General features: G+C 41.6%; 1 protein-coding gene across 3 annotated transcripts in view; it reads right to left on the bottom strand.

The window, feature by feature from the left end:
- Positions 1-12,304: 12,304 nt before the first annotated feature.
- The window catches only part of NRG1 (neuregulin 1), an 889,211-nt gene continuing 880,098 nt past the window's right edge, over positions 12,305-21,417 (bottom strand). For all 3 annotated transcript variants that reach the window (XM_087814157.1, XM_087814156.1, XM_087814155.1), the window contains 3 exons: positions 20,306-20,436; positions 19,291-19,497; positions 12,305-16,606 (listed from right to left, as the gene is read on the bottom strand). In XM_087814157.1, coding sequence (XP_087670283.1) covers positions 15,955-16,606; positions 19,291-19,497; positions 20,306-20,436 — 990 coding nt within the window. In that variant the 3' untranslated portion in view covers positions 12,305-15,954. The remainder of the gene's footprint in view (positions 16,607-19,290; positions 19,498-20,305; positions 20,437-21,417) is intronic.

Below are 21,417 nucleotides of genomic sequence, written 5' to 3'. Positions count from 1 at the left end.
GAGTCTACAGGATCTCAGCAGAGCTATTGAAGACAGGAAATGGTGGATATCACTCATTCATAGGGTCCCCAGGAGTCAGAGCTGACTCAGTGGCATGTCACACACACACACACACAGAGTAAAAGAACATTATAATATTATAATCCATCTTCATTTATAAAACCATCCACTCTCCTGCCCTCCTCTAACCAACATATTTTTGCCATTTATCTTGGGCAAGACTAGTGCAGAGAAGAATCTTGAGTGAATTAAATTATTTTCTTCTGTCAAGAAATTATCCCTGTCTACAGTTATGCCTAAAGCAGTAACTCTGAACAATATTTATCAAGGACCTTCTAAGTTTCAGGTGCTGAGCTAAGCATTAGGACTAAAGGTGAATCCAGCTTAATTCCTAATAGCTTGAAACTTGTTGGAAGTCAGCCATGAAACTAACTCTGATATGATGTGGTACATGCTGTGGTTGATCCCCTGGAAACCAAAGCAAAAGCAGTGATCCAATCTTTCTACAAGAAGGCACACTGTAGAGAAGGAATATCAAGTTGCCCCTCTGGTCCTCAACCTTGAGGTTTGGGATTTTCATTCACAGCTGTCAGGATTACAGTAGTTACCTATAGTAATGACTGTATTTTGATAGTCACACAATCTGCTTTCCATGCTACATTCCCATTGAGATCAGGTTCCCTCATTTTCAAAACATGCATGAATATCTCATTTTTAAAGCAGCATGAATATCTGGGTGACCAGCACTGTCCAGCAGCACTCATTTTGCAAACCACCATGTTCCATAATGAAACAGTCACACCTGAGGCATACTAATCCACTGGTAGGCCAGCTCAGTCTTCCCTGGAAGGTTTGCCACTCTCTATAATGACTGAGACTAAAACCTTAATTTTCTGAAAGACTGATGAGGCAGATCCCAACATAGGTCCTCAAATGTTAAGTTAAAAATGATCTGCAGCATTTTCAGCAATTTGAGAAGACAAGAAGACACATTGATTCCTCTGTGAACTGTTAGAATGCCAAAGGGGTAACATTTTTCCGGGGAAGGTGGTAAGATGAAGAATAGCATCAGGAGAGGTTTCCCAAAGTATCCCAGACATCTTCACACAACTAACGCAGGACCAAAGGGAGAGCAAGGAGCATTGGTAAGATGCTACCAATGGGTGGTGGGTGAGTGAGTGAGTGATAAATGAATGAATGAATGAATGAATGAATGAATGAATGAATATAGATATGGGGAAGACGTGAGTTTCATGCCCGGCTTAGTCAAATGTTGCTTCTATAATAAATAACTTGTAAAAAGAAGACAACCTAACTTCAGTCAGAATTTTCTCTCATATGTTAAACCAAGGAAAATAATGTTAGTATGGGGAGGGATTGATTGTCTGCATTTAAGGAGGGTGATGCTCTGAAGTGTCTTTCCAGTATAAATCCTAGAGCAGATAGAGGGAAGTGGTTAAGAGCAGGGGCTTTGGCACCAGGCAAACCTTGGTTGATTCCCAGCTCCAGCGTTTGCTGGTTGTATGGCTTTACACAGGATTCTTAACATAGCTGAACTTCTGTTTCCTCATCTATAGTATAATATGAATGGGGATAACTGCCTCATAGTATTATTGGGAAGATTAAGCGTGGACATCCACACAAATGCTAGCACAGCACGGCCCTCGTAGTCCACAGCCACAGTCGGGCCTGACGACTCTGATGAACAGGGTGCGGCACTTGTCTCAGGCCCTGCCCCCTGGGCTCCTATTAGTGTGTGAAGAGTGCTCCATCAGACTCTCAGAACAGAAGCTGGCAACCTTTTTGAAGCCCAAGCTCAGTGACACCCTTGGATTCTCTTCCACCTCCCGCCACGTGTCCATTTGGTCATCAAGCCTCCCCCCCCCCATAAATTCCCCTCCGCCCTCCTCGCCTCTAATCAGACCATCATCATTCACCCGCCACATTCCCTTCGCGTCCTGAAGTCTCTCAGTCTTTCTGTCTCCCTCCACTTCACTGCCCTAGGGCCTGGTCTCCAGAATTAATTTCATAAATCCCATTTCTGAACTTGTCACCTCCTTAATTGTCTCCAGGGCTTGCAAAATGACCTTATTCCAAAATTGAGTCCCAGCTGGTTACGTTTGAATCCACCTCTAGCCCCTCCTACCATTTTCATCCCCCGCATGAACTTGAAAAGATCCTGCTCATTCACTTCTCAGGGCATTTTGTCATGAAAATTAATTTGCAGCAACCTTTACCCAGCTCTCTGTTGGGTGAGCCACAGCTCTTCTAAAACTTCGCTACTTTTTTCCCCCCAGAGAGTGGTTCTCTTTTCTGTGCTGTCATAGCACTTTGTGATGTCATTGTCACAGCACCTTTAAATTCCCATTACAACAATTACTGAACTGCTGCTCGGTGCCAGATAAATATTGGATGCTCTTATACATATATTAGTTACACCAACAATATCCTTTTAAGAGCATTCAGCTCTTATAAGTAAATAAACGAGGCTCCGGGAGGCTTAGTAATGTGCCAGAGTTCACCCAGCACCTATGTGGCAGAGTTGGCAGTGAACATGTGGTGGAAGATCCCATGTCTTCTCTTGTCACAGGAGCATGGCCTTCTCAAGCAGTCACTTGGCAGTTGTTTATGTAATAGTCTCCATAACCAGAATGTGCTCTCTTGGAAGAATTAAGTGTATTCAAATGAGATGTATTTTAATCTTTGCGTCATCAGTTCTTGCCTGGGGATCATGCATATTATATATACTCAGTAAGTGTTTGTTCAATGGCAGAATGAGCTTTGTGTAGACGAATGAGGTTTGAATGCATCTTTTTCAAGGACTGATTCTGGAAGGGGTTGCAGGAGAATGTTGAAGACTGATTCTCAGACATCAAGTGGGCAGGCAGTGCGCTGAGGCTGCGAGCAGGGACAGAGTGGCTCCCACTCCAACCCTGCCAGGGGGATGTGGTGGTACCAAATGACCACATCGGTGAGCCTTGTCTCCAAGGCCATCTCTGGCACTGTCTTAGCTTGCAACCCTGTTCATAAGTGGAGTGACTGGTTACATGTAGTCTCTTGGGAAGTCATTTGTAACTTGTCTAAAGCTTTCCTCATTTTCATTTTAAAAGAAAATCTCCATCATATGGCACCCACCCAACCAGTTATCTCTCCATCTTCTCCTTCTGAAGACAGAAAGTGAAATAGAACCAGAGAGAAGCTCCTTCCCCACAGGGATGCCTTTCTATCCAGCCTGAACTTAGCTGCCAAAACATCCTGTGACTTCAGGGCCTCGTTTGCTTCATGTTTGAAAAACAACATCTGTGAAGCAAGTGTCCCCAACAAGGATAATCAATATCAGAATTTGCGCACATCTGAAACCTTGTAAAAAGCATGAGGTAACTGAGCATCTGTCAGAATAAGAAAGAGCATCTTGGTCTCCTGACTTGTCTGCTTGGGCCTCATGCCCTAGAGGAGCTTTCTGCTCACTGAGGTCCCGGCTGCTCTGCTGGGGGCAGACAGAGTTGATCAAAGTCCCAGATGGCTGGATTTAGCTACCTCCATCAGGGCTTTCAAGGTCCAGAATAATTTCAAGGTCAGACAGTGGTTTTGTTAATTGCTTCATTATAAGCACATTTTTAAATGATCTTGTGGATGCAGAGTTATCAGATGTCTAGGTGTCTGTTCCCAGGGAAGCTTTCTTAGTCACCTTGCTTGATCCTGTTGAAAAAAAATTTCACTTCTTTTCCATCAGCTGATGAGTCATCTGGCATATCTCATATTAGCTCTGCTCTTGAGGTTGCCTATGGGCAAATTGGAGCCCATTCTGCTGAACAATTTTGCCGCTGAGCTATTACAGGAGAGCTAATTAAATTAAGCCATAAGGCAGGAGAAAACTGTGCCATGACCTTCATAATCTGTGAAACCTTTAGTCGTTTGCCAAGCATCAATTCCCTAAAAATGGAGACTGCAGCACATCGCCAGGAGGTGAAATCCTAAAATGGAAATTGTGATTGTTGACAATGTGCACAGGGATGCTGAGCCACAAAACCGGAGAGGGAGTGAAGCCAAAGTGCTGGGCATGTGAAGAGGAGTACACTGTACACAATGACCTTGAAATCCAAATTAGCTCCTGCTAATTGGATGGAGCGAACTATCATTTCCATTTCTGAATTTGTAAAATTGTTTTCTTCTCAAGGAACAAGGAACATCTGCTCTACTGGGCTAACTCAGTTCTGAGTAAATTTGTCTTCCTGTGTTTTGGCGTAGTTGGGTAAGCAAAAGGGGACTCCATCCTGGCCGCAGAGCCTAGAACCCAGCTGTCCGATGGCACACATCCTCCACTAGCTTTCCCAAGGGAGTTCTCCAAAGGCAGGCCAGGATGAACCAAAGCTAGCTAGGTTGCTAAGCTTGGGAACACTGTGTGTCCCCTTCTCACTGCCATACAAGCTGGCTTTCCTACACAAGAAATTTACCACCAACAAAGACGTAATATTTACTGAGCACTTACTATGTGGCAAAGCACCTTGCTGAAGCCTGCACATCCAATACTTATCTCAGGGAACCCACGAAATGCATCCCAGGCTCAGGGGTGTTAAGTAGCCCAAATTGTTCAAGTATAGGAGGAGTGTCTCAAGCCTACACTTTGCTGGTTTCAGAATTCCTGTCCTTTAGACTATGTTATTCTTGCACCACGATGTAGGCAGGGGCTAGGGAAAGCTACACAGTATTTCTCCGCTTTCAGAATGGAGGTGGGTATATGAATAATGGCAAGAGAGAGCCGAAGGTTTCTACTCTTCGTATTTTCTCAAGCACTCTAAGTCTGAGTAGTGACACGGCCAAATGACAGCCTAAGAGTGGCCAGTGGCTCTTCTCAAGTCTTCACCTTATTGGCTGGGTGACTGTGGGCAAGCCAGATATTTTTACATGTTTAAGGTGTAAATTCAAAGAGAAAAGTTGTAATCATTTAAATGGCTTATTCTGAATCTCTTGGACCTTGATTTTATTAGGAAAATAGGCCAGTAATCTTGTCTTGGAGCTGGGATATTCTGATCTCATAGATTTAACCATGTCCAACCAAGCTCCTGAGATATTCATACTTCAATATCTTCTTGTCAACCTGGTGCATTTCAGGTGGGAAATTGACGATGTCAGGAGCGACGTGATATCTGCTACCCTGAGGCTGTACAGTACAGGTCCCTTCAGGCATCACTGAATAGGCCACGAAGGAGATTAGTTCTGAATGTGACAAGCATGGAGTTGGGCAGGGTCTGCAGTTGTGATAAACTCAGTGCCGGTGATACCCCGTTGCACTGAAATTTTCAAAACGCCTCTAAGTTTTCTGATCCAACTGTCTTTCCTCTGAAGTTTAAAGTTGCATAAATTTCCATTGACCAGCAAAGTCACCATATTTCTGAGATTGAACATTAACCAGTAAAGCTTAAATAACTACATGGCTACATTCTTTTAATTTTTGGGTAACTAAATTTGGGGTCAGCCTTAGACTCACCAAGCTAAACAACAACCACCAAAGCTTTACTTTTAAGCAGACCATCAGACTGATCAGCTTTTACTCAATCCAGAAGACTATACTTCTAGACTAGCTAAACTATTGGGGAACGAAGTCTTGTGGGGTCAAAGGTAGATTCTTTTCCCCTCCCTTGCAACTAGTTATATCATACTAGCCTGTGAAATTGAATCACCCAGAAATATCACTGACCACTCAGTCTTGCAAATTGCCATTCTATCCAGAATGGCAAATTATATATCCCACTGACCTCTATAGCATGTTGATTTAATGTTTTACTCAAACTGTGCATTAAAAAAAAAACTTTTGGAAAGCTTGTTATGTGCAAAGTTTTCTTTGTAGCTTTTCAAAGGATTAGGGACTTAGGTTGGTTTGAAGGCAATGGTCAATGTGGAAGACTTCTTCAAAAAACTGACCTAGTTGAACATTACCTAATTAAAAGGCTTTATTTCCAGGACCTTGCAAAGAAGTAGAGGGAAGAAGGGAGAGTAGATATAAAGGGTTAATTTTAAGCTGTGGAGAGGAAGTCAAAACCAAATGTGAAAGGTTCATGAGGTAGTCATGTATTCACTGTAAAATCTAATCTAAACTGTAGGGCTTCCGTCCCTTAGAGTCTGACCTCTGGTGTTTTTCACTATGTCTTAGCAAACTTCGCTCTACTCTCATAGGCTTCTAATTTTGTTTTGATGACTTACAGGCTACTTTCTCTTGATCTTGGCTTTTAAAAATACCTATGATCACCTTGATTCCTCACATGCTTGCCAACCTCTGTAAATATCCTGAGTCTCTAGTTGCTAGTGATTTATTCTCCAGACATTCAGCATCTGCCATGTTCCAGACACTGCGCTGGGCACTGTATATATATACATACAGAGAACAGTGTCTCTGCCCTCAAAGTGTATATGACCTCCTAAGGGAGGAATTTCAGTTAACCAGAAGTTGCGAGCTAGTTGGAAAGTATTATGTAGAAGAATGTATGATGTGCTATGAGACAGCAAAGGAGGAGCACTTAACATCTGGAAAAGGTAGACATTTCATGGAAGGATCCTGAACAGTGACACTCTCTTTACCCAGGGAAAGGGTCAAAGAGGTTTGTTGGAAGGGTAAGTGGAGAAGGGAGTTTCTGTAAAATGAAATGCTCTGTACAAGGGAAGGGATATATAATGAGCACTACACTGTGTGGTTGTCTGAGGTATGTGGGTGATGGAATGTTGCATCTCTAGTGATTTTAGGATCTAGCATTAAATAATATTGAATAAAACAGAAGCTACTCCCTCTCAATCCTGGTTGACTCAATGCTCCAATCTTTCTGTGTTTCCCGAATATATTTCCCATCCCTCTAACACTTGTTGGTCTCCCTTTTTGTCAGAGAGCAGATTTCAACTCAGATACTTTAGCTGTCCACATGATCTTGTTAAAACTTAATTATATTGTTCCATTTTTGTTATATACATTTTTACAGTTTTATTTTTGTTGTGGCAACTGATTCCAGTTTTTCATTCACAGCATTGCTACGAAGTTTCATTTGAAATGACTTTATTGTAGTTAAAAATGAGGTCAATTAAAAAAAATATATTCAAAAAATAATACAAGTGATTCATGAACATGGTAATAATCATGAAGTTGGTCTGCCAAGGACCAGAATTTGATAAACACTGGTGTGGTGTGTTTGGGAAATAGGAAATCATAAGATGGAATGAAGGGTGAGAATGGGAAACAGACTACAAGAATTTGGTGGAAGGGGGCCTGTGAAGAGCAACCTGGGTCAGGCTGAGGAGTTGAGTTTCACAAGGAAGCATGGAAGGATTATAACCAGGAGAATGGCACAATAAGGTTTGCAAGCTAGAGCCTTCTAGAAGAATGCGAAGGATGTCCCAGAGCAGCTGAAGTAAGTGGACCAGTTAGGAAGCTAATGGGGCCCAGTGAGAGAGGATGACCGCGGGTGCAAGCAGTGTGGCTCTGAGAGAGGGGAGGGATTGTTTGACATATCTGTGGTAGGGTCACCACTGTCAGCAATCAGATGTGGAGGGAGAAACCTAGAATACTGCTCAGCTTCCAGAATGGTCAATGGGGAACATGTGGCTCTCTTGACCAGATGAGGGGATAGTTTCCCTAACTTGCTCCTTTGCTTAATAACTGACATGATTTTGACCCTGAATGGAGCCCTAAATCTCCATAGCTCAGTGTTAACAGATTAATAGGAAGGATCCAAGGTCCTTCCCTTACACTTCTAGCTAGAGATCTAACTCCTCAAACAAACAGAGCAGAACGTAAAAGGTGTGGTGGAGACAGATCCTCTTCCCGTTGTGAGGGAAGGATCTAGTCAAACAGATCATGGAACAGATGCAATGCCGTGTGGCTTGCCCTCCGATTTTCTGAATGGACTACAACAAAAAGAAGACTTCTAGTTTCATAAAATTACTTTAAATCCTAAACCCCATGATTTCTGAATACGTTTCTTTTCAGAAGGTAAAGTTACATGGCTCTATGACTTCATATATTTCTAAATCAGATCAAAAAGGGCTACAAACTAAGGAGTTATGGGGGGAGGTCTTTTTTTTGCAAAAATAATAATAATAATAATAATTCTAATGGAAGGATGAGACCTTGTGGGGAGATTCTTGTATGAGGGCAGAACCATCTCATAATTGGAAGGAACCTGGCTGCTGGGAACTGAGATCAGAACGAGCGGCTCTCACACATGACATTCCCTGTCTTCATGGTTCTTCCTGGTGAGACTCGAGGATCCAAGAGGAAATTTCCTGTTTTGTTACCTTGTTGATTACTAAAGTACACAACAATGACGAAGACTAAAAGTTCATGTTAGGCTCAACTGTGAACCCCCAGAAGGCTCTAGAAAACCACCCTAGCCTAAAGTCTCTCTGAGCATCTTACTTCAAGAATCACCTAATGAAAGTCACAGAAGACAGGTGTTAGCTTAACTCATGATGATAATTCATAATTAAAAAATACAAAAGTTTGCATCTAGATTTTTTTAAAATAAGAAAGCTTCCTTATTTTTTAAAAAATAAAGACAACTTTGTCAATAAAATGCATTTTTATTTAAATGGAGAATACTGTGTGGACAGTTACATGAGACTCTCTTACTATTAACAATGTCTACACCACAAGCCTGGTGATGGATATCATGAGACCAAGTCACCTACCACCTTTGATGTGGGATGAAGTTTTAAACGATTGAATCCAAAAAGTTTAAATCTATGAATTATGAATGGCTTCACACCCAGGACAAGAACCCTGTTTTATGCATAGAATGAAGTGTGAGTAGAACCTTAAGAATTTTGGTGGGGTAATGGGAGTGGCTGAGAAACATCCATAAACCATGTGATTTCTTACATTTAGGAGTTAATCTGAGACCTGGCTGCTCTAATGTTGTTGCTCCGCAGACCTTTTGCTGGACCTTTGGATTATATTTTTAAAGAAAATGGAATATGTTTGAACATCCTGGGTGCAAACTAAGGCAAACATCGTGCACAGGTATCCTATCAATTTAGGATCTTTTTGTTCGTTTGTTTTGCTAGATATTTGCAACGAAGTTTGAAAGTGGAATTATAGAAACTTTACAAAGAATTATGTTTCAGTAAATTCCTGTGAATTATAATGACACATTAATAGAATAAGACACTAAAATTGGAGAGCTCATGTAAAATGGTGTGGCTACACAAGAAGCAAACTTATAAAATACATAAAGGTATTTGAGCTGCAATGTTAATGCTGTTTAGTAATTATGCTGCACAACTTATAGTTGTTATTAAAAAGGAATTTACTTGTTGCAAATATTGGCTCACTACATTGGAGAAATGGTAAAATGTGTTTATTCGATCAGTTTGGATCAGTTTGTGGAACGCAGAGTGTGTCGTTTGGAACTGAGAAACTTAGGTTCCAAAACCTAAGAACCTGGGAGAGGAGAAGCACATGGAAGGTGGTGTTTGAGAATCACTATGGGGTGGCCGTTCCCTGGCTCCCTTAGGGTGCTCAGATTCCTCCCCACACCACAGCCTCGTAAAGTCAGCTGAATTGCCATGTTAGAGATCAGGAAATCAGCTTGGAGAAAGAAATAGTGCAAATTCACGAAGTTGCTAAGTGCTGGGGACGGTGCTCTGACCGCAAAGCTGCAGGATGCTACCTACAGGGCGAAACTGTGAACTCGTTCCCACGGCTACACTTCATTTCCTTAGGAAGCTACATTTAGGGAAGGGTACATAGAGCTACTAAGGCGAGCAAACTGGCTTCTAGAGTAACTCTAAACCAAAGCCAGAGGAGCTGTCTTTCAAATAGAAACTTGGTTTTGGTTGTCACTTGTACTGTCCACGTAACGAAAGGCTGAAAATGGAACACTTGTTTGTGCTTGGGTCAGGGTGGCTGGGAGGAGTCTGGTCAGTAGAAACATGAGTTGTAGTCGGAAAGCCTGGATATTAGTATTATCTCTGCAACTCACTAGATGTGCAGCTTCAGCAAAGATTTTTAACCTCTCTGAGCCTAAATTTTCCTCGTCACTTATCAGTAGCCCATAGCGTTAAAAATGAGAATAAAAAATAAAGGATGTTTTAAGCCATACGCATTATAAAATGTTATTTACATTTAACAAGTTATTTCTCTGAATATGAGCAAACCTATACATAAGCTATTAAAGGTGTTCACATCTACAAATAAGTCTCTAGGCTCTTGAGCATGCTGTGAGGTGGGAAGGGATGTTTCATCCATCAAGTTCTGCCTCAGGAAGGCAGATTGAAGGGGAAGTATTAGAAAAAGATCCTGGGTGGAGCCATTACCCCATTTTGTCTCCTCTTTAGGAATTACTGGTCTCCTCCTACTACTCTGTTCTCAAAAGGATCAGGTAGATCACGATAGTTTTCCTCCAGGTAACAACATCCTTTCCTATTCCCCTGATGGATGATATTTTAGAGCTCAGAGAAGTTCAAAACCAACAGCTCTCCAGAGAGGTCCAATAACTGCAGGCTCAGGATGTCAACAGGAGCCCAAAGGCACAGGCAGGATTGGGCCTAACTGCTTTGTCGAGCAACAGCCTGAAAGGTTAAGAATATTGCTGCTGCTTGTAGCAGCAGGATGGTTCTGTCTTCCATAAACAGAAAGCATTTCTATTTCCTACCAAATTAATCTTTTGGAGTAATAATTTCCTTAAATTTATTTTATGCTATCCATTTCAGAGAGGGCTGGCCAGAGGTAAAGTGCAGAGTGCTTCACGTGAGACCAAACAATTCCCACTTCTTCCAGCATCCTAAATCTCTAGATTTCAGAATTGCCTCTCTTCACCCCAAATCCTTGACATCAAGTCCTTTCATCATTCATCTTCGGGACAGAGAGCAAAGAAATCTAATGATGGGGAAGACACTAAGTTGGAAAGACAGATTGTTTGCTAGATTGGAGAGCTGGCCTGGGTTTGACATTCAAGCGTCTACATGGTTGAAGTGAATGGAGAATAGTATTAATTATCCAGGTATTTAATTTGGCTATATGTGCATCTTTACTCTCCATATCACCCTCCACAACACGTGCAACTGCCTCAAATGCCAATGCATGTTAGGTACCCAATTTTAACCTAAGTTACTAAGACAGCTACTGTAGTTTTCAGTTTGGGAGATGGACAAAGCCTCAGCTTAAACTCGAAGATGTAGGAAAATGCCTTCATCTTCAGTTTTTAAATTCTGCGCAATCCTTGATTTTCTGAACTGAGTAAGTGAAAGAATGTGGTGGCTTCAGGTTAGTGTGTATTCAGACTGTGTGTGTGTGTGTGTGTGTGTGTGTGTGTGTGTGTAAATCACAATTGACACAAATGTGAGGCTTCTGAATAATTTTGAAAATTTAGTAATATAAATAGTAAAACTAGCACAAAGGTCACTCTGACTTTTCTAGACACTCAGACTCTTTTGGAGAGGACTCGAGTGGCAATGTTAATAGGGAATAGGAATCATGTACAGATATGGAAGTGATGTTGATGGAAGCCTCAGGGTAGCCTCAGACTTCAAAGGGGGCCACTGTGTACACCAAAGGACTACTGACCTCTCCTCCATATACTTCAGAAGCTCTTATCCTATTTGGAATAGTGAGTAAAATGCTTGAAATATATAAAAAGTGTCCCCCATGCAAATATCTACTTGTTAAAATATGGCTTTTGTTTAGGCTCATTTCAGTAAAAAAAGTAATATCCTCGTTTCCATGACTAAGTCTTAGGATGTGGGAATTTTTCATGCATAGGCCCTTCCCTGAGCAGTAAGATGGACAGAGTTTAATTTATTGATAGAATGAGAGGAATGAGCCCAATTTAGCCTTATCTCCTCTTACAACTTTGAATCAATGAGTTAAGAGCCTGATGGAAAATCAATTGACTGAAGCAATAGGAAAGCTTAAGATGTCCAGGTTCTGACTGGCTGCTTCGAGGCCATGGTAGCCATCAGACTACTTGAATCATGATGACAAGTCTTCCGTCCATGACTGCATGGGGTTGCCATGTTAACATCTCCATTAGTCTCAAGAAGTTTCTTGCTGTCATTACAGAACATGTTAAGAACCAAGAACCAGGCAATCATGCTCTAGAATGTCATCTTTGATATGTTAATGTATGTATGGGGGGAGCATCATGTTGTTTGGATGTGGCCCCTTCAACAAGGAATACAGTGGCAAGCAGAATCAATAGGCAGAGGTGACTCAAGAACAGACAGTGAGGCAAAAGCAATGGACATACAAGATGATGGTGGGGTCCACTGAACACATTCCTATATTAGCACAACTGTCAGGAACACGAAAGGTGCTGGTCTAACAGACTGAAATGTTAGTCTGCTGAGCAACACTCCCAGGTCTCCACAGAGTAGCATTTTTATTGCAGTATGTCGTTCATGGAAAATGAACAAAACTTTAAATAAATCACAATTACTTATTGCTTAGTATTTTGGATAATAAATTCTTTAGTTTATCAGTACCCCATGGCCTTCAAATGTGCATTCTTCAAATAGTTTCAATTACATATACATTCTTTCTCCTGAACAATAAATTATTCTTTTAAAAAAAAAGAAAGGAAAAGATACATAATTTTAAAGAGAAGAAAAAAACATATATTTTTGACATTTATCTTAAACTTATATGAAAACAACTCTATGTTAGATGCTTAAATATAAATAATAAAGGACATCATGTTATTTACAATGTTACACAGTAAGTTGAGAGAGTAAAAATCTGACATTAACTCATAAAGACAGTAAATGATTTAGGAAAACATCCAAGTAATGTACAATGTGTATTTACAAAAGAATATATAATAGAACTTGTGATATGTGGCCATTCCTTTTTGTCTGCATTTCTCTGCAGTGTTTCATGGGTCTTTGCAGATAGAAATCTCATCTCTGTGGCTGGTGGAATGCAGCCGGTGCTAAATGATAAAACCAGGCCTTCCTTACTTTCACCAATGTGAGCCATGCACCTTTCAACCCCAGGCCAAAAAATAACAACAATCAAAGGAATAATTACTGAGCAAGTTACCCTGGATAAACTCCACCTATATCAAGACGGTCACACTTAAGCAAGAAAGATGCAGCATGTTGGTGTTTGAAACACATTCGCGTACACCCAGGTAGAGTGTTGTTTTGTAGAAAGCATGAGGCTGTCCAGGTACTCTTGAAAAAAGTCATACCAGGCAAGAAGGGAGAGTAGGACAGAAAAGGAATCTCAAGTGAGAAAAAGGAATTTTCATATGCTGTGTTCCACTGCAAACCCCTGCGTGGGATGTGATTTCAGACCCAGAGAACAAAGTGACTGGAACTTCTGAGCAATTTCCACTACCCACAAGCCCACGAAAGCTTTTCATCTGCTGGGAACATAGGTTCATCTCCTTTGAATCGCCACAGCGCTGCCTGAGTGTATAAACAGGGTTGGTTGAGAAACAGGGTTGGTTGAGAGCCACGTGGCAATGAAACATCGTAGAGATGTCCCTGTGAACACAGATCTGGGGGCCGCAGCAGGGAGCCCTGAGGAGTCAGCTGGCCTTTCTTATCAAGGGAAGCTCTTGTCCTACAGATGGTAATGCTGTCCCAACTAATGCCACCTCTGAGAGTGACCAGAATGAAGTCGGAAATAAAATTTCCTCTTATCCTAAATTGTCATATATTTTTGCAACCTGAAAACTTACAGTAATTTTTATACTGGTGAAAATGTTGTTCATTGCTTTTAACAGATTTTATGTATTCCTGAAATTCTCCAGAATGAGACATCTGAAACCTTCAAAGCCTATAGAATTTGAAACAGAAATTTTAGAGTTTTAATTCATGATAGAATTTTTTTATTGAAATAGTCTAAGAATGACCCACAGGCAATATTAGAATAATTTATAGAACCTCTTTGGGTTGACTGTCTTCCCACTCCTGCCATGAGCTCACTCATTTCTACAGACCTGGGAAGTCAGGACAACCTGTGCAGCCTGACAGGGGCCCCTCGATGTGGATTAACAAGCTAATTAGGGCACTGCTGGGCACAGAGAAAGTACGTGAACAATGGAGGGCAGCCTGGCATTCCAAATACTCAAGTAACTTCAAGGACCTGCAGACAGGCATCTCTGTGGATTGTAGAAACATGTGGGAGCTCAATGACATGACTCGTGCCCAGCCTGCAGTTTTCTTCTAAGACCTGCTCTCACGTCACTTCTTCACTTTACCTTTAACATAGAGGTTTGGTGAAGAAATAGGTTCAGTTCACCTGCAAACAAGAAGCAGTTACTCTCATTGACTTCATGCCTGGTAGTTTGGACCCCTAGCTAACCTGTCTCCCATTTTGTCACATGGCTCCGAGGAGTCTACTTGGAACCTCACTAAAGCTCCAGCCAGATTAGACAGGTATCAGGCAGGTCATGAAACGGGGCCTGCAGTTTTTACAAAAATGCCTTATTTTCCTGAATTAGCAGTTATTTCAAATGTTAATACCTATAGGCCTTCCTTGGATTTACAATCCCAAGAGGACATGCAAAGTGTAGACCCATCTTAGCTCTGTTTTGTGACAGTAAAGCAAAAAGTAAGAAAGGGGAGAGATGGGAGGTACAGGCTGTGAGTCGAGAGGTCAGCACAAGGAGGGGTCGTTTCTGCAGAGAAAGGTGCAATCTTTCCCACACGATTGACATCTCCTGATGCAACATCACTCGCGGAAAGTTCTTGCGAGTTACAAATCACATGCACATTGGCCATTCCTGACAAAAATGTTCATGCATAGTTATGACCTAATCAAGGCAACTTTGAAAAACAAGAGAAAAGTAATGAGAAAGGAGTGGGCAACAGAACTGTTTAAAATTGCAGCCCACGTAACCCAGCTGCCCCCCGCCCATGTCTTCCATCTATCACTCCCTCTAGACAGTCTACTTCCCTGCGGTGACAAGTCACTGCTGTGTGCAGCAGGCACGTTTCAAACTCTAGACGCATTTCAGACAAGTGCTGAGTGTGCTGTTCGAGCTGAGGTTTTGTGCCATTGCGTGTCTGTTTCGAGCCAAGAAGAAACAACCAATCCCTAGCTCCCAAATCAGTGAAAAATACAAGTTGGGAACGATTGCACCTTTCCCAGCCATAGTTTGACCTTCAATTAGATGTGCTGCTGTGTCATTCCCCCAGAGAGAAAGTGACATTGAGTCCTCTGATCAGGGGTTGGTCTTACCCTGAGAGCAGGCCAGAACCCATTCTTTCTGCTACCCCCCAAACTGTTACTTTTTTTTCAAGAAAAATAAATCAAAATAAAGTAAATGTCAGCTCCTTTTAGTGGGAGCAAGCTGTCTTCTGATTAATAATATAGTTTTTTTAAAAAAAAATCACAATCTTACTTTCTTCCTAATATTTAACATTACTTAACGCAGTTTCCTGCTGTAATTAATAGTAGCATGCTGTTGGATCTACTATCATCTCAGAGCCCAGTGAAGCAAACCTATGGCTGGCAGAGTAGACAGACTCATTTCATATACTGAAAGCAAAAGAAAACTTCATACAAAAGAGAAGAGTATTTGGATGGATGTGCCATTACAAGACGTACTGATTGGGTGCTACTGTAAGCAAACAGAGGAAACAGGTGCAAGTCTTGCAAATCATACATCCAGTCAACATCCTAATGCAATGCACAAGAAGCCAGCGAAAACTGAATATATGGGAGGTTTTGCCGAAATACTGTGGAAAAGCAATCACGGTAACGGTACAAAACTTGCTCTCGACATAACATAACATAAAGGCACCATTGATATCTTTCTCGTTTTGAAATACTGTAAAAAATTGCTACATATGGCACATAACACATTTTTACATACATATATTTAATTTATAAAAGTTTTTTTTTTCTCCTGTTTTCTATTTGCAGAACTGCTAAAATAAAATAAATTGTTTAATTTAAGGTGGAATACTTTATTATATAAAATAAAGTTTTACAGGTGTATCTATGTGTTGATTTAGGTTTTATACAGCGATAGGGTCTTGGTTAGCGATTACACTCGACAGCCTGGCCTGCAGGTCTTCCTGCGCGGAGAAGCGGCCCGCCGGGTTAGTCCTGCCCTCGGCCAGGCGGAAGGCGGGGGCCGCCTCCAGGCCGCCTGCCAGGGGGTTCTGTATGCCCAGGAAAGGGGTGGCTTCGCCTACTCTTTCGTCTTCCGTTTCGCTCTCTGAGTTACTGCTCTCAGCGCTTGTGTTGCCGTCCGTCTCCAGCCTGTTGGCAATGTGGCCATTGGGCTTGGTTCTTTTGGCCCGTCGGCTGTTGGTGAGTTTCTTGGGGGGCTCCTGAGCCGGCTCGTACTCCTGGGTGGTCTCATAGTCTTCATCCTCGGCTATCCTCAAGGGGCTGGGGGGCAGGCTGCCGCTCTCGTGCGCGGGGTTGTGGTGGAAGGAGTTGAACTGCTGAGGGTGGTGGTCATACTTCTCCCGCAGCCGCGGCGGCGTCACCAGGAGCAGTGGCCTCTCTTCTTCCACAAAGGGGCTGACTGCCATGGAGGGCATGGACACTGTCGTGCTGGACACGGGTGGAGACATTTCCGAAGGGGGCGATTTGGGGGAGCTTGGCGTGTGGAAATCTACAGGTGACATACGAGCCGGGGTGGTCATTGCTGACACATACCTGTGTGAGCACAGAATACCCCGCATAAGTGTGGTGGAATAAGAGGCACAGAGTGGGGAGGGTAAGGGGACAGAGTTCACGATGGTATTTTATCAGAGAACAAAGAATCGCTATTCATTTGTAGGCTTCTTGATTTTTACACTAGGACATTCAGCACCCTTGGAATCTAAGGTTAGGGAGCCAAGAGTTTCCTTACAGGAGTACATGCACAGATCAGCTACATGGCCTAGCTCTTCAAAGCTTTTAGGATTTTCAAGCTCATCATGATTTTAAATAACAGCATGAGTCAAGACAAGAGGGCACCAGGTCCTGGAAACCTGTTAGTTTCTAAGGACCAAGGCTCAGGGATTTGTAAGGGAAAGAAGTATTACTTAAATACTATACCTTCCTAAAGGCCAAGGGGTCTTAGAGAATGAAGCCCAAATGGGGAATGGAAGAAGATCTAAGATGAGTTGCTGAGAGCTGGATCTGCATGCATTTGGATCTGTGTGCCTTGTTTCTCCTTAGCTCAGCTATAAGGTTATGTCTTATGAAAAAAAAAGAGCATAGTGACTTACGATTTATTCCTGATAACAGTGTAACACATTTGTGTGCTTTAAATTTTTCCATGAAATGCTATTTCTTAACATTCAATTTTGCAACTATCCATCCCAGTGACCAAGACATCCAAAGGTAAGCCTGAGAGAACCTCACGTTGGCTTCACAGTATGTTCAGTCTCTGGTCTACCTTTCTTCCCAGACTTACAGCTGAATCAGTCTTTGGCTTATCTTTGTAACTGCTCAAGGTTGGCTGTACCATGTTACCTTATGTCATGTTATGTCTGATAGTGCTCAGTGAATCTTGTCAAGACATCGAATGCATTTTTTTTAAACCATATCATGCTTTCCCCCCCACGAATAAGAAGACCTGACTTGGCACGGAAGCAGGAGATGTGGCTTATTCAGTCACATTTCTCAGCTTTCGATAAAAATGTTACCAGTGCACAGCACTAAATGACTCTTTTCTTCACATTGGCATCCTCAGAGTCTAATTTGACATGACCTGTGATGACACAGGACACCCCCATCTGAACATTAGCTAACAGGAATCTATTAACTTTCCTGCTTTTCAGCCATGATTCAGAGTCATATGGATGTGAGATCTAGCTGTGTCTAAAATGGGAAACTGTCCAGAGATTGAAATGCTTGGGGCCCAAGTCTTCAGACTTTTTGCTTTGGGGATACTTAAATTAAGCTCTCTGAGAAATGCTAATCCAAATTCAACCAACATGTAAAAGTGATTTATCTTTTCTCTCCATGGTCTCTAGGTTCAGGTATATTTTGTAGTCCTAGAGAATATCTGAGGTATTCAAGGAAGCCTACCACAGTAGGGGAATGTCAACCTTTAAAGATAAATGTCACATGTAGTGATAAAGAATTTATCCCTAACCTCTTTTTCAGGTTTTAAAAAAGACTGAAATAGGACAGATAAACTTTTTTAATACATTAGGATATAATTATATATATATCTAAGACTAATGTTTTAAACCAGTTTTGGAAAATAACCACTCTTTCATCCAGGAAGAGAGCAACCTTTAATCCATAAAGCACTGGAATACCATTTTGGGATACTTGTTTCATAGAAAGCCCCTTGAAGAAGTGATCAGCAGGTTCTATATGACCTGAAAACCCAGAATTCATCATCTTCCCAGTCAGAGTGGAAAAAGTCTATCAAAATAATTTCCACTCATGTAAATACCAAATATGTATGGATTTGACATTACATAAAGCTTTGAACAAGTAGTCAAAGATTAGACTGAGAGGACATAGTAAACAGATAAAACCCCACTGGATTTGAAGATAAACAAGTGACAGATTACTGATAGGCTAGAAATGCTGGTTGGGTATAACTCCCAGTTTAGTTGAAAATGGGTAAAGAGAATTTAAAATTCAGTATCCTTATTAAGCAGCTCTTTCAGTTTACTTTCCTCTGTTCTTTGTTTTACCTTTGCTGTAATTCCCCAACCCAACCCAATATCCCCAGAAAAAAAAGCCCAAACATTCTGGAATAAAGGGCCATATCAGAGGCAATATCTGCTTTGAAAACCACCTGTGAAGACTGTCAGACGCAGCATATAAAAGATGTATTTATTCATCCCTTCTTGGAATTTCATAAAAGGGATACTCTATGGTGGAACGCAAGCGGTTGTTCCCCATGACACTCAGCAGTGACATAGCCCTTGATTTGATTTAATTGAGGCTGGAAGGTAAGCAGAGTTAGCACATGAGAACACGAGGCCAGTTTGACCAGAGTGTGGATTACTGGCAAATAGGAATTATAGAAGGGTCCTTATCAATCATTGGTGCCATCTCTCTAAAGTGACAACTGAGGAGACAGATCCCGAGTGGGGCTGAGCCTAAGGTCAGAGTTAGGAACTCCAACTTGACTGCACCTTCCACATCAAATCAATCCAGCTCTTTAAGAGTCTGTTGCCTGTCAGTCACTGGGACGACGTGAGAAGCTCAGAAGAAGTGAGTTCAGTCAAACAGAAAGATGACTTCATCAACTAGGAGCACTCCTAGAACAGGCAACTGCGCCCCTGAGTCTCATTAGAGCAGCTCTCCTTAGGTGAGACCGCAGGTGCCCATGGGGTGCTCTTACTGGGGCTCTTTCTCCTCTGCAGTAGCTCTCCCTTCCGTTTTACCTTTCGCTGTGAGGAGAGTCTCGGTAGGAGTCAGGGGTTTCTCTGGCATGCCTGAGGAAGCTGTTACATTCGCGAGGGCCTCCCAGGCCATTAAGACGTCCTCGTGGGCCCCCAGTTGGGCTGCTGTGCCTACTGTTTTCTACTGAAGACATCATGATTACAGAGTGGCTTTCGGAAATGATGCTTTCGGTGTGTCCGTTGCTCCAGCTAGAGGGGAAATGTGAAAGGCAAAGATGTATTTTTTTTAAAAATATAGGCAAAAATGGAAATGAAAGAGAATGATCTGACAAATATTTCAAATTATTGGGATGCATCAGTAGATCGCTTTGACAGTATTGGTCTCAGAATAGAATTGTTAAAAAATGCTTGCTATAGAAAGGATCTCGATTTAGTTTGGTTTTGTAAGGAAATAGGTTATTCATTTGTTCACTCATCCAACACATTTATCAAATGTCACTATGTACTAAGTATTCTTATAATCATTCTGATCTTGAGTGGCTTAGGTTAAGGAAACGCTTGCCCGATGAGCTACATTTGGAAGTTTAGTGTTGCTCTTGGTAGCATGCTCTCAGATATTGGTCACCAGGGCATTTGCCAATGTAGGGTTCACCAATTTAACCAATTTCTCATGTGCATTTCCCAGGGTAATTCAACCATTGGAAGAATTCAACTTCTAAGTATTAAATAGCATCTAAGACAGACTTTTCCCAGTGTAGCAATTCAGTGAGTGGTCGGGCAAGAGTGAAGACAACCTCTAAAATGGGGAGCAACAATCCTTGAGGTAGGTTTTATTTTCTCTTGTTTGATGATGAAAAAAATTAAGACTCAAATTTAAACAACAATGAAATGGCAGAGCCAGCTGATGTCAAATCTGATTTTGTCCCAAACCATACATTTAACTATACTTCACTGCCTCATACATGGCTCCTGTCCCTTTCTTAGGCAGGCATGGCACAAGAAAATGTACAAAAATCCATTCTTGGAGAAATTCCATGCAATTGCTTTTTTCCCATACCTGTGACTTGGAGTTTGGGTGACAGTAGTGGAATGATGAGTTGTTGAGGTATAGTGACTGGTGGAAAAAGATGTCTCCACTTCTCTCTCAACAATATGTTCACTGGAGATAACATTTTTAGATACGTATTGCTGGATAAACAAAGAGACATAACTTGAAGATCCATGTAAATGAAAACATTAACATTGTCACCCACAAAAAAAAATCTATTCTAGTACACATGCTTCATAATACATTTCATTTCTCCAATGGCCAGATAGCAAATCTTATCCTGGCCTACTGTGGCCTTTAGATTTGATAAATGGAGCTAAATAAATCACTCTTTGGAAGTGCCCTCAATGTAGGTCCTAGAATCACAGCTACATATTATCAGAAACAGACCTATTTTTCTGTTTTGTTTCCAGTTGATAACATGGCTAGACTTCGATGCAAATCTCTGCCCAATATTCATTTCTGTCATTGGTCGTTACAAGTAAAAGAAGAATTTGTTTCAAGTCTCTCTACTTTGGATCTACCTCCATCTTACCATTTCCTAGTGCCCATGTTGCCCAAATGATACCACTGAAGTTTTTAGGTTGTCAGTAGTAAGACTAACAAGGTTACTGAGAGATTAGAAGAATGTACAGCAGTTGTCCAGGACATACATCTTGAGAAAGCACATGATACATAGGGAACCCATATGCAGTGAGAGTGCATTTTACTTCATTTTTGTCACCAAATCAGAGCTATTGCTGCCTCCTCTCAGTGAGAAAGGCACATTCTGAAGTTGTTTCTAAATGCTATTCGTATTTATACCAAATTAAGTTAAATAAGAGGATAAGGCATGGGAAGGTATACCCTTAGATACAATAGAGCACTTTGTAATCTGATGGGCTGTGGGCACTAAAAGAACCTGATATATTCATGGAAAACCCCAAAAAATTCAACGTGAATTATGCTTGAAACCCTAACTGGTTCTCTGAGGCGGAAGGTTATTCCATGTGGGCCTCCCTGGGACATGCAGCTGGCTCGTTTTAAGGAAAACGTAGCGGTGTCAGACATAATGAGCTATTTCCAGCCTGGGTACCGCTTCACTCTTGCTCCTGGAAGGCAATCCAGGCTCAGGGAATCTA

The sequence above is a fragment of the Miniopterus natalensis genome, chromosome 2 (genome assembly GCF_054644295.1).
Source record: "Miniopterus natalensis isolate mMinNat1 chromosome 2, mMinNat1.hap1, whole genome shotgun sequence".
Classification (NCBI taxonomy): Eukaryota; Metazoa; Chordata; class Mammalia; order Chiroptera; family Miniopteridae; genus Miniopterus; species Miniopterus natalensis.
This window is presented reverse-complemented; position numbering and strand designations above follow the sequence as displayed.